The sequence below is a fragment of the Eubalaena glacialis genome, chromosome 1 (assembly GCF_028564815.1).
Source record: "Eubalaena glacialis isolate mEubGla1 chromosome 1, mEubGla1.1.hap2.+ XY, whole genome shotgun sequence".
NCBI classification, from domain to species: domain Eukaryota; kingdom Metazoa; phylum Chordata; class Mammalia; order Artiodactyla; family Balaenidae; genus Eubalaena; species Eubalaena glacialis.
Window position 1 is genome coordinate 231,556,505 of NC_083716.1, and position 18,076 is coordinate 231,574,580.

The 18,076-nt window shown below is 45.3% G+C and overlaps 1 protein-coding gene across 1 annotated transcript in view; it reads right to left on the reverse strand.

Annotated features, from left to right (window-relative positions):
• Positions 1 to 248: 248 nt before the first annotated feature.
• Positions 249 to 18,076, reverse strand: part of SP110 (SP110 nuclear body protein) — a 42,800-nt gene continuing 24,972 nt past the window's right edge. Inside the window, exons 14-22 of the mRNA XM_061188272.1 lie at positions 9,865 to 9,963; positions 9,261 to 9,403; positions 8,846 to 8,890; positions 3,930 to 4,043; positions 3,340 to 3,455; positions 2,572 to 2,680; positions 2,203 to 2,274; positions 1,481 to 1,621; positions 249 to 385 (exon numbers count right to left, since the gene is read on the reverse strand). Of these exons, the coding sequence (XP_061044255.1) occupies positions 272 to 385; positions 1,481 to 1,621; positions 2,203 to 2,274; positions 2,572 to 2,680; positions 3,340 to 3,455; positions 3,930 to 4,043; positions 8,846 to 8,890; positions 9,261 to 9,403; positions 9,865 to 9,963 (953 nt within the window). The 3' untranslated portion in view covers positions 249 to 271. The remainder of the gene's footprint in view (positions 386 to 1,480; positions 1,622 to 2,202; positions 2,275 to 2,571; positions 2,681 to 3,339; positions 3,456 to 3,929; positions 4,044 to 8,845; positions 8,891 to 9,260; positions 9,404 to 9,864; positions 9,964 to 18,076) is intronic.

Here is an 18,076-nt window from a genome sequence, read left to right on the forward strand (position 1 = left end):
AACAATTGTAAAAAGATTTATGAGACAATGGGGAGAATATGAACTGTGATGGGGTATTTAATAGTGTTAAGGAAATATTTAATTTTTTTGAGGTGCGAAATAGAAAAAGAAACAATAAAAGGTGGTGGAGAGTGTGACAATGCTCTGAAGGGTCTGGATTTGAGTCAAGAGGCAGCCAATAACATTCCAGACTCGTTGGCAATCTAAGGATGGCCAGGACCACATCATCTGGATCCTGAAGTTGGGATGCCTTAGTTCATCCAGAACAGGATCAAGGAGGAATCTGGAAGCTGTTCTTATTGGCTTCATGAAAAATAAGCACTTCTTTGAGGTTCTTTTCAAATTCTGCCTCTAAATCCAGTCCTACCTGACCAAAGTCGGAAGCCTGAAAGAGAAAAAAGCAAACACACAGAGGTCTAAGGACAAAGGATTAGGACCAGCAAATCGCTCGTGCTTTTTCAGGAGCCCTGTCCTCCCTTTCCCAGATGCTGTGTTTCCCCAGCCGTCAGGCAGAATAGGTGGGAAGATGCTGCCTGCCGCTCAAATGTTCAAATGCATGAGACTCTGCCCGGTTGTTAACTTGGACCTGACAGGCGATCTGGACCGATGAGCCGATTTTGACCCCTGCAAAGCCCGAGTTTGGTGCAAAACAGAGAAAGATAAAGCTTTTCTTGAAAGCCCACTCTTTGAAGACAGGATGACCCTTCTGTCCTCCAAGGCTAAGACTGTGCCAGGCATCAAGGGGCTCCCTGGGTTGACTCTTTCCCCTCCAGCTCCATGGATGGACACCAGTTTACAGTCTGTGGCTCATGAACATGCCAACTTGTGGCATGCAGGAGAGGAAGGAGGCTGGGTGGAGATGAGAATCTACCCTAGATCTGTCCCAAGAAATATCTGTGTAAGTGAGAGTAAAAATCAGGGAAAACTCAATAAACTAAAGTTAAGAATGCCTTGGATTGCAAGGTAGCTCAACTCGTTGACTCTCCCTACTAACGAAGGATGGAGCCAACACCAGCTGAAGGCAAATCCGGATGTTCGAGTCCACTGGGAAATTCAAGAGTAAAATCCAAGCATGAGCATCCTGAATGTTTAATTTATTTCATTTAAATTAATTAATTCATTTATTTCTGTGTTTCTGAGGCATGAAGGACCATGTAAGCATAAACTGCCTTCCCCCTAGTTTGAACAAGGAGGCAGGATGAAATTGACTACTCGGTGGCAGTAGCGTATCTTTCTGAAACTGAGGATGGATTTTTTTTTTCAGGTACCGTTTACAAGGATTCTTCCCTGTCCTGCTTGCTGTTCTTTTTGACATCCTCCTCTCCACCTCTGGGATTTGGAGGCAGTTTCCTTCTACAATCCTTGTCTTTTTGAGCTCTCCCTGGGACAAGACTGGGTAAGATTCTTGCAAAGCTCTGCTGCGCCAGAAATGAGGGGAAAGTAGAAAGCATGTGAAATGGTGGCAGGAAATGCCCTTTACCTTGTAAAATGTTTTATGGTTGCGAAATATCAGGCGCATGTCCCGTAGAAACCAGGCCACTGTGTACACTTTCTCAGTCAGCCTTTCCTTAACCAGGTCCAACCACATGGCTTCCCTAAAGGGCTCACCATAATCTCGAATCTAGGGGCAAAGCCATCAAAGAGGTGATGTTAGCATAGCCATCATCGCTGAAATGGATCCAACACAAGCCTTTATTTCCAGGGTAATACTGATAGTAACATCCGACATCTATGTGCCAGGCATTGTTCTAAGCTTTGCCACTATATTAACATAGGATCTCCACAACAACCCTAAGAGATTGGTACTATAATTACCCTTGTTTTATTGATGAGAAACCAAGGGATGGAGAAGTTAAGTAACCTACCCAAGATTTCACAGCTAAAAACTGGTAGAGCTACATTGAACCCACAGTTCAAGTCTCCTGAGTCTGTACCCTCAACCCTATGCTCTCTCTAAGAAAGACATTCCCACAGAAGAGAAGGAGAAACTGAGATACAGGGCAGGAGAAGCAACTCGTCTGTGTCGCAGAGCTGGTATGCAATGGGGTCGAGTTTGAATCAGGCAGTGCCACTCCAGAGTCTGCAGCTAAACCTCTGCTCTCTGCAAACAGAGGTACCTGCAGGACGCACACTCCATGTTTCTAGAATGAGTTTAACATCAGAGAGATGCCCAGAGGATGAGAAACATCTAATAGGACTTACATTACATGGGGTCTCCGTAAAGAAAGAGCTTTGTGGATGACAGTAGGCTTTCAAGAGGAGAAACTCACATTTCTGTAAAGTGCGAAGAGGGATTTAAAGGGAAATGTTATTTGGAGAAAGTGAAGCCAAGCCTTTGCCCAGGTACCACAAACAGGAGCAGCCAAACACAGCCAGACTTCCGACCCCATTTGCCAATGCACCATGATGGGGGGTCGGGGTGGTGGTTGAATTCTGTTTGTCCTCCATGTTTGGGCACTGAAGCTCCATCCTCTGAAGTGAGACACTGAAGGCTTCCTTTGGGTGCCCTTCCCTGGACCCTTTGTCTCTTTGAGCGGAAAGGGGAAGACTTGGGGTTCCCATCCGACTCACCAACTGCTCCTCGGGCTGCATCTGCCTTGCCAGGACCCCAGATTGCCCGAGACACTGCTGGCTTCCAGAAGACTCCTTCATCCTGCAGAAGGTGCAACTCCACGGGCTCCTGAGGGGCCGGACATAAGTGAGCGAGGGCAAGGTCCCTGGAAACAGTCACCGTTTTTCCTTTCAGGAATGGCTGATGGGCGCAGCCGGGGATGAAGGGGACACCTCCCAGAGTCTCCAAGACCCCCAAGGGGGGGATCTCCCATCAAGGCAGAGACAAAGGGGTCCGTGTGGTGTCAGGTGGTGTCAGGGTGAGTGGTGGGCTCTCCTTCCCCGCTCAGAGCTGCTGGGAGCACAAGCAGCCCTGCCCACCAGGCCCAAGTATTGGAAACTGGGTCTTAACCCCCTGGGGGACCCAGGCTCCATCAGCCTGTTGAGACCCTGGGGAAATGGGAGAAGCAGGCCACGTTTCCTGCCTTTTCTGAATACTCACAGAACACAGACAACTGGTGTTTTTCGTCCCTTACCCTCCTTGGACAGGAGTCTGGGTTATGAAACTAGGAAAGGCCATCTCCCAGAGGCAGTGGCAGTCAGGGTGGCTCAGCCACGGACTCAGACACTGGTACCAGAGGGGACACAGACTGCTGCCCCACTGGGCTGCGCTGGGTCACACCGAGCCCAGGATGCTCACAGGTCCTGCTCTTCCACCTGGAGATGCGCGACCAGAGGCGGAGCCTGGGCGAAGTGTACGCGCACGAGGCGGGGCTGCGTCTCACTAACCTCTCAGTCTCCGCAGGTGGGATGTGACAGTCCTCATGAAAGGCCCTTGGACAAGTGTCACAGCAGAGCAGCGGCCCACCTCTACAGCATACCTCACATTCCCTGGAGTTTTCCTGCTAGAAAGGGAGATAATGCGGGTACCGCTGGTGTCAGAAAGAACCGCGGACACTGACACCGCGGGAATCTAGAACACGGAGGAGTTCGTGTCCTACTAGACGCTTCGGCCTGACCCAGCGGGGCGCGCACTGGGAACGCCCACAGACGGAGGACAAGCCCGGCCTTGCAATCACGGAAGAGCAGGCGGCAAGAATTACCGCATCGCCGCGTGAACCACAGATTGTCAGAGCTGGAAGGGGCTGGAAGGTCATTTAAGTCCTTACTACACCAAGCGTGGTCTGAGGACCAGTGATTTTCTGGGAGCTGGTTAGCCTCGCAGACCTGCTGAATCGAAATTTGCCTTTTAACAGGATGCCGGGGCGGGTTTGTTAAGTACACGAAATTGGAGAAAACACAGCTTTGGGCAACTGTCTCATCTGACAAGCCTTGGAAAGGAGGAATGCTTTTTCTCTGCAGTCAAAGTAAATTAGTACCTGAGTTAGGTTGGCCCCAAGGCTGCCCGTGCCTGGGTCAGAGCTGTTTTCATCCGCTGTGCGCCGTGCCAGGCAAACGTGTTCGCAACTCAGAGAACAGTCTCTGATGTTATGCTGACACACAGAAAGAAAGATATACAGGGGCTTCCCTGGTGGCGCAGTGGTTGAGAATCTGCCTGCCAATGCAAGGGACACGGGTTCGATCCCTGGTCTGGGAAGATCCCACGTGCCGCGGAGCAGCTGGACCCGTGAGCCACAACTACTGAGCCTGCGCGTCTGGAGCCTGTGCTCCATGACAAGAGAGGCCGCGATAGTGAGAGGCCCGCGCACCGCGATGAAGAGTGGCCCCCGCTCGCCACAACTAGAGAAAGCCCTCGCACAGAAACAAAGACCCAACACAGCCAAAAATAAATAAATAAATAAATAAATAAATAAATTAAAAAAAAAAAAAAAGATATACAAAGACAGAGAGTTGCTGTGTAAATGCGTTGTTTTGGTGGCCTGAGGAACCATAGGGGTCTTTCTCACGGCCTTAAAATGTAGTAAATTCTACAAGTGATTTATGTGAGGAACACGGTCTTTATGGCTGGATAAATATTCACAGGCAGGAACCCCGGTTCCGCTCCCAGCCCCACAAGACAGACAGTGTTGGGCTCCACGTGCCCAAGGGAACATTTTTTCTGCACTAAAGGTGGGAGTCAGGAAGAGGGGTCCTTCTGCCTCTGCCCGACTGTGATACTGTCCCCACCAGATGGATGGAAGGTGGTCAGGAAATAGACTATCAGGACCTGGAGCAAAGGCTCGAAGGGCCTGGGAATCAGTTACACCCAAGGAGAGAAACCCTGCCACTACCCTCAACCGTCCATAATACAAATATGAGGACCTGGGCAAGGGTCTAAGGGATGGACATGTTTTGTCCATTCGCAAAACTAGCCACTCAGCCAGAGTGAAAAACCTTCTTGATCCGGGACTCTGTTCATCTCTCTTAACTGGGGAGGCTTCCTGCTCAACCCCTCCACTTACTAGGCCCCAGGGCCTCATAAGGAGGACTCCCCAACCCTGAATGTCAGGGAATCTTTCCGGCCTTCCCATCCTGAACTTGTCAGTCTGCCTTTCTCTGTTCTTGGGGTTGACACTCTACGGCCATTCTTACCTCTGACTGGACACCTGGCCTGCCCTGGTCCAGAGTACAGATGCCAGTTCCCAGATAGCCCAGGCCGGCCCGCTCCTCCTGGCTGAGACCCCGGTTGGGTCCAGAGCCTTGAGCACCATTGCCACTCCTCACCCCACCACCCTTGCCATACTCTGGAGTGAAAGGTTCCAGCGCATATGACATGATAAAGAAATGGTAGAGAAAGGACATACAACCCCACAATCACGTTCTGTAATAAAGAGTTTGACTCCGGTTTTCACGTTTGACTGTTGATGGCTTCAAGCCCAACTTCCCCTCTTGGCACATCTGGGCAAGGTGATGGGAAAGCTCATGATCTCCCTCCCTCGACCACAGTGAGATGTTCAAGCCAGACAGACCCCGCCCCAGCAAGGGGGTCCTCACCTTGCCCCACCATAATAAAACGTTGGGCTACACCCTCTTAGCTCAAGCCATTTTCAGATCAGCTTGGGTGGCCTACCTTGCCTCTTCCCAGAAAGACTCTGTATGTGGGTAATAAATCTTTCATTCTCTCTTGGTACATGTGTTGCATCATTGGTTTCACTATCTGAACCCACTTGGGTCAGCAAGCAGGAGTCTGGGTGACCACCCCCACCCCCAGGGGTCTTTCTTCTCTTGCTATGGATTGCTAACTGGCTCTGCTCCCTGCTGGCTTATGCTTTGAGCTGTGTGGCTGGCTGCTGGGCCACGGCACTGAGGTTGCGGGCATCCACCATGAGGCACCATTCACTCTTTCCAAGTTTAAGAACAGGCCAAATTGGGCAGTTAAATGGAGAAAAAGTAGAGATCATCACTCTTGCTCTAAATATATAGATCTTGTATTATAGGTTTCTATCCTCGAAGGCCTTGTTTTAATTTATACTGAGTTCTATCAACTATTTTGACAGAGAGGAAGATCCATTTTATAAAGCTGATTGTGTCAAAGATTTAATTTTATTTTACTTTATTATTTGTTGGGTCAGAGCATCCATGCCCACTACAGGATATTTTCGGGCAATGAGTGTTATGACCTTGAGGCATTTAGGTAAGGCAACAGTTTTGATGGTTAAGGTAAGGTATACCAGTTTGTCCTCTGTTATATGTTTGGTAAATCCCCTAAGAGGGTAGCGGGTACCTTGTTTAAATTTAGTGGGATACAGTTACTCACAAAGGAGCCCCACCCATTAAGGTCCCTATACCCAATATTATTGCAATTACTGATGCCATCCACTTAGCAAGTGGTAAATGCTTTACTGTCACAGATTTGGCTAATATGTTCTGTTCTGTGCTTATTTCAATAGCATCTCAGCTGCAGCTGGTCTCCACCTTTGCAGGGATACAACACACCTTTACCTGGCTACCATGGGGTACCTCTACGGCTTTGCCATCACACACTGTCTCTGCAGGCAAAATTGTGACTGCATCCGACTTCCCCCAGGAGCACAGGTATGACACAACACTGATGACATCCTTCTCCTTTGACATACTCATTCAGAATATACAACTATTCAGAAGGGAACTCAGGGAAAGGGAAGCATCATCACCCCACATGCAGTACAAGGCCCTACCAGCTCAGCAAATTCCTGGGCTTTGTTTGGTCAGTTGAGGGCTGCTCTATTCCCGACACTGTCAAGAAACGGTAATTGACCCTCTGAATACTCAATCGCACAACAACTGCCCAACAGTTTTACCCCTTTTGAGTTCTGAAGGTAACATAGTCCTTATTCACAGATTTTACTTGTACCCATTTAAGCTGTTATTTGCAAATCAGCCCACTTTGAATGGGGACCCCTCAACAAAAGGCTCTAGAATTTGTCCAAAGAAACCCCCCAAAAAACAAAAGCAAAAACTATCAGTCCCACACTACATGCCATTAGGGTAGCAGCTTCTGGCTGCATACTGGGCCCTTCTGGAAGTAGAGGCTCTCACGGGCTCTGAGCTGCCCATTTTGCCTTGGGTCAAGGGAGCAGCACCCTGCAGGGCAGCCACAAAACACATGTTTAGGGGCTTCCCTGGTAGCGCAGTGGTTGAGAGTCTGCCTGCCAGTGCAGGGGACACGGGTTCGAGTCCTGGTCTGGGAGGATCCCACATGCCGCGGAGCAACTGGGCCCGTGAGCCACATTTACTGAGCCTGCGCGTCTGGAGCCTGTGCTCCGCAACAAGAGAGGCCGCGATAGTGAGAGGCCCGCACACCGCGATGAAGATCGGCCCCCGCTTGCCGCAACTAGAGAAAGCCCTCGCACAGAAACGAAGACCCAACAGAGCCATAAATAAATAAATAAATAAAATTAAAAAGAAAAAAAACAAAACACAAAAAACCCCACATGTTTATAGTATTAGCATCAGATCTCTTGCTGGTACACATAAACAGAGCTAGACACCAGTGGAGACTGGGTATACTGCAGAGTGACAGTGACATGTTGGAAAACGTTGCTGGGGGAAAGGCCTGCACTGGTCCATTCATGATCAGAACTAAACTTTGTTTTCTTTATCTCAATGTGGCTCCTGATGGGGGGACTGAATGGGCAGGTCAAGTGTGCCCCTGGCTATCATTTGCTGACTTGTAGCATTATGAGTAAGAAGAAACTATAATATTGGGGCCATTAATGATCTGGGTTTTAAATATCTTTATTTTGTTTCTGGTTACAAAAGTAATTAATGATCATTATAAAAAATTCCACCTGTACATAAATATATAATATGGAAGTCAAATGTACCCTGTAATCCCATCCCAGAATAACTGATTCTTTCAGATATTTATTTAGTCATAGCCTTACATATTCACATAAGCAAAATTGGGTTCCTTTACATGTTCTTTCCAGTTTAAGCTTCCTGAAGCTTTCTTGACCTTAAAACCCTTGGGTGGTTTTCCATTGACTGAAGGATGGGTCTATACCTGCAAACCATCCATTTTTAAAAAGTATTATTCTGTTGATGTATCAGTTTATTTTACAATACTGATGGACATCTGTATTCTTCCCTATTTTTTGCCATTACAAGGAACCTCCCTAAACATATCAAGATATTTCAAATCAGCATGGAAAAGATGGTTTATACAATAAACAGCTTTGGGGGACCATTGCCTTATAAACTTTGAATGAATCCAGCCAAGTGTCAGGCTAACCTCCAGGGCAAGATGGGAGAGGCACCACTGCCTCTGCTGGAGGTTCATATCTAATGGGAAGCTCATGAATGGGACTTGGGCCTGGAAGTTGTATTTACGGAAGTAAAGACAGCTGGGGAGAAGCAGCGGGTACGGCCAATGGATGATTGCCATTTTCACCTGGAGGGAGGCTGTGCAGAGACAAAGCTCAGTTCAAACACATTATTCCATTCTGGTGCTACCAGTAATGAGCATGTTGAATTGAGGAATACTTGGAGTTCAATCAATGATGATCTTCTTATTCTTTCTTATACTGTTCTTGTCTATTTCAATACCGTATCTACTTTTCAAACTAGGGCACTCTATTTCTGATGTCTTTTGTTGGTAATCATCCAAATATACAGATCTTTTCCTAAAACACATGCTTTTGTCCTAATCTTTATTTTAAAGAGTTATTTGCTTCCCCATCTTAAAATTAACTTTGAAAATAATCGTGGCATGTACATGTACCAGTGTGCTAAAGCAGTTGTCATGAAGATGCAGTGCTGAAATGGGAAGGTGACTTGAGGCTGGGAAAGTCGAGAACTCCCAGGCAAGCCTTGGGACACAGAAAGTCGGCAACATGACGACTGAGAATGTGGTAGAGATTCACCTGCTATTTACCTCTCTCTTGAGACTTTTTCTTCGAGGACAGAGCAAAAGTCCTTTCTGAAAGAGAGGATGGGTCAATGAATGGGGTTGTTCTGGAGGTTCTTCTCTAGTAAATATCCAAGTTTCCACTTCCTAATGAAACAAGACAGGTGTCTCTGTCTTCATCTAGTTTCCTTCCAGCCCACCCCCTCTGATACCACCAGGCTAAGCTTCTTGCATCCCTCCTTGCATTTAAAGTTCCCCACCATTAGCACCAATCTATGTTCCTAAATTTCTCACCCACAATGTTTCTCTATGATCGTTTAGCTCTTTCTCAATCATGCTGTGGAATCCTAATGGGAATTTCTTCACCCTTCTGTTATTGAAATTCCACTCATCCTTCAAGGAATTAAACTCATCACCTATGTGTCCCTTGTTATTACAATACCTCCAGCAGCTGTTCTAGGGTCTTTCCTCTGCAAAGCACACTTCGCTTCCAGTTCTTTGATTGTTTCCGTTTTCCTTCAATTTCAAATTCTCTTGGTGTGAACCAAAGTCCCTTCTCGTTCCGAATACACTTCTCTGAGGATCCTGTAAGGTAAAGACAGCCCATTCCTGGATCCACTTCCATCCTCTGTGAATTCACCCTAAACCTCCAACCCCCTACTTGTGATTCTCCACCTTTCTGGGTCCAGAGACTCCCTGTGAGGTGGCAGCAGTAGCAGGGGAGTCTGATTCCTCCTCTCTCAGATTGAAGGAAGCCCTAAAACCTGCCCGACTGGTGAAGGATTGGGACAGAATTTGCCTTTTATGTGGCAAGGACAGGTGTCACAGGTTCCATGGATGACTTCCATGTGGGAGGGGAGTGGCCTGGTCATCAGATGTACCACGACATTGAAAAGGTTGAAAATTCCTTCTTAAAAAGCACTGCTTTTTCTGCAGCCTAGCTTGCAGGATCCATGTCCTGAACAACGACACACGTGGATATTTTCTTCCCTTCTAGTGATTCCTTCATCTAGGGTTTCCAAAGAGCAGAAGATCAAGGAACTCACCTTGTTTCATTTTCTCCTTATATAAAATCCCCTTTGCCTCACCACAGGTCACAGGAAGTTTAGGAGAGTGAAAATCCAGAGTTTCATCTTTGGGTTTTTCTGAAAGTAGAAAAGAACAGATTAGCGTTCCTCAGTCTTCATTCTGTCTCCCTCATGAATTTTCCATGAATTCTAATAATAGTAGTAATGACAATAATAACATGAATGGCAGTAGGGAGCATCCTCTGGTTAATTTACAGGAAGTCTTCCGTTTTGAGTAGCAGATTAGATATGTGAACAGAGGGGTCTCTAATAAACAAAACTACCCCCGCCAACACTACATCAAATAAAATAATTTAATAAAACATACTGTGCTTCTTCAGTGAATGTGTTTAAATTCACAAACTCATTGACTATCACCTAAAGTTCCTTTATTCCATAAGCATCCTGTTTATCCCTCTGTGCTGATGGGAGTTGACTACCCAAAATATTTCTTTGCATTCATGTAGCTGGAGAAAATTTCTCCGTCTATGATTTTATTGCCTGATTCAAACCAAGATGGGGGTGAGTGAGGCAGTTAGCACTGAAGGGATAGTGTTAGTCTTCATCGTTTGCTGTCCCTTTTCATTTGATTGTTCCCCTGCTTCTTCCTCTATGAGTAAAAGAAAACCCTGGAGAGCTCTAGACTAGTTTGCACATTGCCTATGGAGCGATTTGGCAACTCACAGCCCCTGAGTAGGGATCTGGGGTTCTGATTCAGGAGAAGGAATTGTAAAAGGGTTAACATAAACATCAGCAATTCCTGCTTCCCCTCCCCCCAGCCTCGTTGTGGGTGAATTCATTAGAGACAGACCGCAGGAGCTGCTTCTTGGGGGCGAGGGGAAAGGGCTCTCCATGGCTGATGTGCAGTTATTCAGGATGTTGCATCTGCAATGAGGCTAGGAGAATATCTAGTCCAACTTTCTCCCTGGCCTCAAATACTTATTGAAAGACCCAAAGGAAAATGTATGAAAAAGCAAGATCATCGTTGGAAAAAAACAACAACAGAGCCGCATCAGTGGCAAAGAAACCATTAGTTACTTTGGAAAGATACGAACTAGCTAGAGTCAGATGAGACAAGAGAAATGAGGGGACGGTTGCTTCCAACAGAACCCGGAGGATGCCCAGTCTTGGGGGAGAAGGGACTGTAGCAAGATCGGAAGGAATGAGGGGGTGGGAAGACCTTTGTTCCAACAGCTGGCCGGTGCTCTTGCATGGAGTGGCCACCTCCAACACTGGTCCCCAGAGTCTGCCCACTAAATATGACCCAGTGGATGAGAGCATGACACTGGGAGCCAGACTGGGTGGGCTTGTAATCCTGGTTCTGCAATTTACTAGCAAGTTTACATAAGTGTGCACTGACGTCATCAAAGCTGAGTGGGGCATTTGCACTACAGGTTCCTAGCTTGGGTGACAAGGCAGAATCACAGGTAACTTTGAGCCACTATGACAAATCCCGAGAGGGATTAGTATGGCAACAGGGACCTTCCATAGTTGTCTGTGTCACCAAACTATCTTCCCTAACTCCATACGGTAAGTACAGGTGCAGCGAACACAGATATCCTGGACATGCCCACAAGCGGATGCAGTAGCAGTGGGAGGCTTTGGGAGCTCTGGGAAGCAAGCCAGCGTGCAGAGTCATGGGCACAGGCAGTGCCCCCTTCTTTACCTGGTCCAGGCAGCTCACCGAGTCAGGAAGGACCTTGTGTCCCAAGTACTTCCAAAGCCACCACTCCACCCCTCAGGGAGGGAGAGAGCTTTCTTATAGGAATGCAAGAGATTTCTGTGCATTAATTTTTTTAAAAAACATCTTTATTGGAGTATAGTTGCTTTAGAATGGTGTGTTAGTTTCTGCTTTATAACAAAATGAATCAGTTATACATATACATATATCCCCATATCTCTTCCCTCTTGCATCTCCCTCCCTCCCACCCTCTCTATCCCACCCCTCTAGGTGGTCACAAAGCACCGAGCTGATCTCCCTGTGCTATGCGGCTGCTTCCCACTAGCTATCTATTTTACATCTGGTAGTGTATATATGTCCATGCCACTCTCTCACTTTGTCCCAGCTTACCCTTCCCCCTCCCCATATCCTCAAGTCCATTCTCTAGTAGGTCCGCGTCTTTATTTCCGTCTTGTCCCTAGGCTCTTCATGACCATATTTGCCCCCTTAGATTCCATATATATGTGTTAGCATACGGTATTTGTTTTTCTCTTTCTGACTTACTTCACTCTGTATGACAGACTCTAGGTCCATCCACCTCACTACACATAACTCAATTTCGTTTCTTTTTATGGCTGAGTAATATTCCATTGTATATATGTGCCACATCTTCTTTATCCATTCATCTGTTGATGGACACTTAGGTTGCTTCCATGTCCTGGCTATTGTAAATAGAGCTGAAATGAACACTGTGGTACATGACTCTTTTGAATGATGGTTTTCTCAGGGTATATGCCCAGGAGTGGGATTGCTGGGTTGTATGGTAGTTCTATTTTTAGTTTTTTAAGCAACCTTCATACTGTTCTCCATAGTGGCTGTATCAATCTACATTCCCACCAACAGTGCAAGAGGGTTCCCTTTTCTCCACACCCTCTCCAGCATTTATTGTTTGTAGATTTTTTGATAATGGCCATTCTGACTGGTGTGAGGTGATACGTCATTGTAGTTTTGATTTGCATTTCTCTAATGATTAGTGATGTTGAGCATCCTTTCATGTGTTTGTTGGCAATCTGTATATCTTCTTTGGAGAAATGTCTATTTAAGTCTTCTGCCCATTTTTGGATTGGGTTGTTTTTTGATATTGAGCTGCATGAGCTGCTTGTAAATTTTGGAGATTAATCCTTTGTCAGCTGCTTCATTTGCAAAAATTTTCTCCCATTCTGAGGGTTGTCTTTTGGTCTTGTTTATGGTTTCCTTTGATGTGCAAAAGCTTTTAAGTTTCATTAGGTCCCATTTGTTTATTTTTGTTTTTATTTCCATTTCTCTAGGAGGTGGGTCAAAAAGGATCTTGCTGTGATTTATGTCATGGAGTGTTCTGCTTATGTTTTCCTCTAAGAGTTTAATAGTGTCTGGCCTTACATTCAGGTCTTTAATCTATTTGGAGTTTATTTTTGTGTATGGTGTTAGGGAGTGTTCTAATTTCATTCTTTTACATGTAGCTGTCCAGTTTTCCCAGCACCACTTATTGAAGAGGCTGTCTTTTCTCCACTGTATATTCTTGCCTCCTTTATCAAAGATAAGGTGACCATATGTGCGTGGGTTTATCTCTGGGCTTTCTATCCTGTTCCATTGATCTATATTTCTGTTTTTGTGCCAGTACCATACCGTCTTGATTACTGTAGCTTTGTAGTATAGTCTGAAGTCAGGGAGCCTGATTCCTCCAGCTCCGTTTTTCTTTCTCAAGATTGCTTTGGCTATTTGGGGTCTTTTGTGTTTCCATACAAATTGTGAGATTTTTTTGTTCTAGTTCTGTGAAAAATGCCAGTGGTAGTTTGATAGGGATTGCATTGAATATGTAGATTGCTTTGGGTAGTATCGTCATTTTCACAATGTTGATTCTTCCAATCCAAGAACATGGTATATCTCTCCATCTATTTGTATCATCTTTAATTTCTTTCATCAGTGTCTTATAATTTTCTGCATACAGGTCTTTTGTCTCCTTAGGTAAGTTTATTCCTAGATATTTTATTCTTTTTGTTGCAATGGTAAATGGGAGTGTCTTCTTAATTTCACTTTCAGATTTTTCATCATTAGTGTATAGGAATGCAAGAGATTTCTGTTCATCAGTTTTGTATCCTGCTACTTTACCAAATTCATTGATTAGCTCTAGTAGTTTTCTGGTAGCATCTTTAGGATTCTCTATGTATAGTGTCATGTCATCTGCAAACAGTGAAAGCTTTACTTCTTCTTTTCCAATTTGGATTCCTTTTATCTCTTTTTCTTCTGATTGCTGTAGCTAAAACTTCCAAAACTATGTTGAATAATAGTGGTGAGAGTGGGCAACCTTGTCTTGTTCCTGATCTTAGTGGAAATGGTTTCAGTTTTTCACCATTGAGAACAATGTTGGCTGTGGGTGTGTCATATATGGCCTTTATTATGTTGAGGAAAGTTCCCTCTATGCCTACTTTCTGGAGGGTTTTTATCATAAATGGGTGTTGAATTTTGTTGAAAGCTTTCTCTGCATCTATTGAGATGATCATATGGTTTTTCTCCTTCAATTTGTTAATATGGTGTATCACATTGATTTATTTGCCTATATTGAAGAATCCTTGCATTCCTGGGATAAACCCCATTTGATCATGGTGTATGATCCTTTTAATGTACTGTTGGATTCTGTTTGCTAGTATTTTGTTGAGGATTTTTGCATCTATGTTCATCAGTGATATTGGCCAAAAAACCCCAAAGTTAGCAGAAGGAAAGAAATCGTAAAGATCAGATCAGAAATAAATGAAAAAGAAATGAAGGAAACAATAGCAAAGATCAATAAAACTAAAAGCTGGTTCTTTGAGAAGATAAACAAAATTGATAAACCATTAGCCAGACTCATCAAGAAAAAAAGGGAGAACACTCAGATCAATAGAATTAGACATGAAAAAGGAGAAGTAACAACTGACACTGCAGAAATACAAAGGATCATAAGAGATTACTACAAGCAACTATATGCCAATAAAATGGACAACCTGGAAGAAATGGACAAATTCTTAGAAATGCACAACCTTCCGAGACTGAACCAGGAAGAAATAGAAAATATAAACAGACAAATCACAAGCACTGAAATTGAAACTGTGATTAAAAATCTTCCAACACACAAAAGCCCAGGACCAGATGGCTTCACAGGCAAATTCTATCAAACATTTAGGGAAGAGCTAACACCTATCCTTCTCAAACTCTTCCAAAATATAGCAGAGGGAGGAACACTCCCAAACTCATTGTACGAGGCCACCATCACCCTGATACCAAAACCAGACAAAGATGTCACAAAGAAAGGGAGACAGCTTTCTGATCTGCTCCTGATGGTCCTGCATTTGGCTCCATCTCACCCCTCATCTCAGTAAACAAGCCTCTAAGGATGGAAGCCTGAGGGTGAGGCCTGTGTGGAGCTCTCCCGCATCTATTAGGTCACTGCTAGTAAATGTGAGCAAACTCAGGAAGTCTGCTAGAAGTATGCAATTAAAGAACAAAGGGAGGGACTTCCCTGGCGGTCCAGTGGTTAAGACTTCGTGCTTCCAATGCATGGGGCCCCGGTGCGATCCCTGGTGGGGGAACTAAGATCCCACATGCTGCACGGCGGGGGTGAGGGAAGAACAAAGGGAGTTCATAGAGATGAAAAGCCTGATGGAGGAAATGAAAAGAACAAGGAAGAGCAGAATGGAAAAAAACCCAGTGAGGGATTGGGAAGACTAACTACAGGGATTCTTACAGAACATAGAGAAAAGGCACAAGGTGAAACTGTGCCTGGAAAGACACGGCCTGGGGAGAAGTCCGGAGCTCTATGATTTGTACACAAGGGGCCTGGGCGGGGGATGGAGTGGCTGGAGGAGAAACCCTAGTGTAAAAGCAGCACACACATTCTATTGTTTATTTTCACTACAACCTGTGACAAAAGGAAGGCAATGGCAATGATCCTCATTTTATAGATGGGGGACTCGGGTGCAGATTTGGAGAGAGAATTCCTGGTGGTCACCACACTGTGTGAGATGGAGCTAGCACTGGAATCCAGACGTGCCGGCCCCTAGTCTTGTGCTCTTTCCGTGCCATCAGAAACACTGCAACGGGCTTCCCTGGTGGCGCAGTGGTTGGGAATCTGCTTTCCTATGCAGGCGACACGGGTTCGAGCCCTGGTCTGGGAAGATCCCACATGCCACGGAGCAACTGGGTCCGTGAGCCACAACTGCTGAGCCTGCGTGTCTGGAGCCATGCTCCGCAACAAGAGAGGCCACGACAGTGAGAGGCCCGTGCACCGCGATGAAGAGTGGTCCCCACTTGCCGCAACTAGAGAAAGCCCTCGCACAGAAACGAAGACCCAACACAGCCAAAAATAAATAAATAAAAAAAATAAATTAAAGAAACACCACAACAAGACTCCACATCATATGATGGATAACAGCACAGAGATATGACGTTAAATCAGAAGTCACAGCCAGGGTGGAGGTGCTAAGGAGACAGGAAAAGCTGATGCAGATGGATAGCTGTCAGCGTTTGCCTGGACTCTTTGCTTCCTCCTTGTGTTTCCTAAAAACACCAGGAAGTTTTTTTTGTTTTTTTTTTTTCGGTGTAAAGGACAAAGGACTTGGGATTAAAACACCTAGGTTGATTTTAGCTCATGCAAGTCTTTTATGCTCTAATTGAATCTGGAAAATGGACCGAAAAATACCTCTTCGAGGATTAAATGGCAAAATGTGTAACAAAGTGCTTTGCCAACTGTACAAAGTGATGTACACACATATATTGTTGGCAGGGCCTCTGCATATGGTAGTGTGGGATGTGCACTGAGTAAAAGTTTCCCCTTTAAGGTGGGAGGGTGGGGAGCTCCTAGTCACATCAGAGCTGTAATCCATTTGCACACTTCCTACGTTCTTCCAGCAGAGGGCAGCAAAGGGCCTGGTCTCAAGAATCAGCTCTGACAGACGTAGGTCAAGTGTATAGTGGAAGGGGCACTTTTTCAATTTCATTAAGTTCACTGTATGCGTCAGTGGAGGCCCTGATATTGGTATTCATACTTGACGAGAAAAAGAATGAATAATGTATTGATTTGACAGCTATTTAAGCACAAACCGCAAGGCACAGAGGAGACATCGAGCAATGAGCAAGATGGACCCATGTTCTGACCTCATTTGCGTTTCGCTCAGTGAACCGGATGTACACAGACAGTTAATTACACTTGTGATAAAACAGAAACAGACTAACAGTCTTAGAGAACGAACTTATGGTTACCAGGGGGGAAGGGTCGGGGGGAGGGATAGTTCGGGAGTTTGGGATTGACATTAACACGCTGCTATATTTAAAATGGATAACCTAGAGACTGTCATACAGAGTGAAGTAAGTCAGAAAGAGAAAAACAAATACCGTATGCTAACACATATATATGGAATCTAAAAAAAAAAAAGGTTCTGAGGAACATAGGGGCAGGACAGGAATAAAGACACAGACTTAGAGAATGGACCTGAGGACAGGGGGAGGGGGAAGGGTAAGCTGGGACGAAGTGAGAGAGTGGCATGGACATATATACACTACCAAATGTAAAATAGATAGCTAGTGGAAAGCAGCCGCATAGCACAGGGAGATCAGCTCGGTGCTTTGTGACCACCTAGGGGGGTGGGATAGGGAGGGTGGGAGGGAGACGCAAGAAGAAGGAGACATGGGGATATATGTATATGTATAGCTGATTCACTTGGTTATACAGCAGAAACTAACACACCATTGTAAAGCAATTATACTCCAATAAAGATGTTAAAATAAATAAATAAATAAAAATAAAATGGATAACCAACAAGAACCTACTGTATAGAACAGGGAACTCTGCTCAATATTATCTAACAATCTAAATGAGAAAAAGAATAGATACATGTATATGTATAACTGAATCACTTTGCTGTACAGTAGAAATTAACACAACATTGTAAGCCAACTATACTTCAATAAAATAAATTAAAAAAAAAAGAGATCTGATGCTATCAGAAACAAATGATACCTGTGACAAGTGCCACCAAGAAAAAATACCCTGCCTGTTGGGTCAGAGAAGGCTTTGTTCAAGGTGAGCCCGAGGCTGCGTAACAAAGGAGGAAGGAGGGTGAGGGGGTTGGCTTTGGGGACGGAGCATGTGAAGGAGGGAGGAGACATACAGAACAGGCCCTGAGCAGGATGGAGGGTGAAGCGTTCATGTCAAAGTGACGATGCTCAGAGAAATCAGGCTGCTGGCGACCCTTGGGGCTCTGGGTAGGGATTGGAATATGGGTGTGGATTATGTTCTATTTCTTGACCTGGGTGCTGGGTACATGTGGGCTTTTCCTTTGTGTTCATTCCCGAAGCTGTGCACTATGTACACGCATTTTTCCACAAGCACGGGGCACCAGTGCTCCTCAAGATGCCGGCCTGCGATGAGACAGGAATTTGACCAGAATAGAAATCAATGCGCTGCTGTTTCCACTGGGGTCTTGCTATGAAACCAGTGTGCTCAGAGTCACAGCTGAT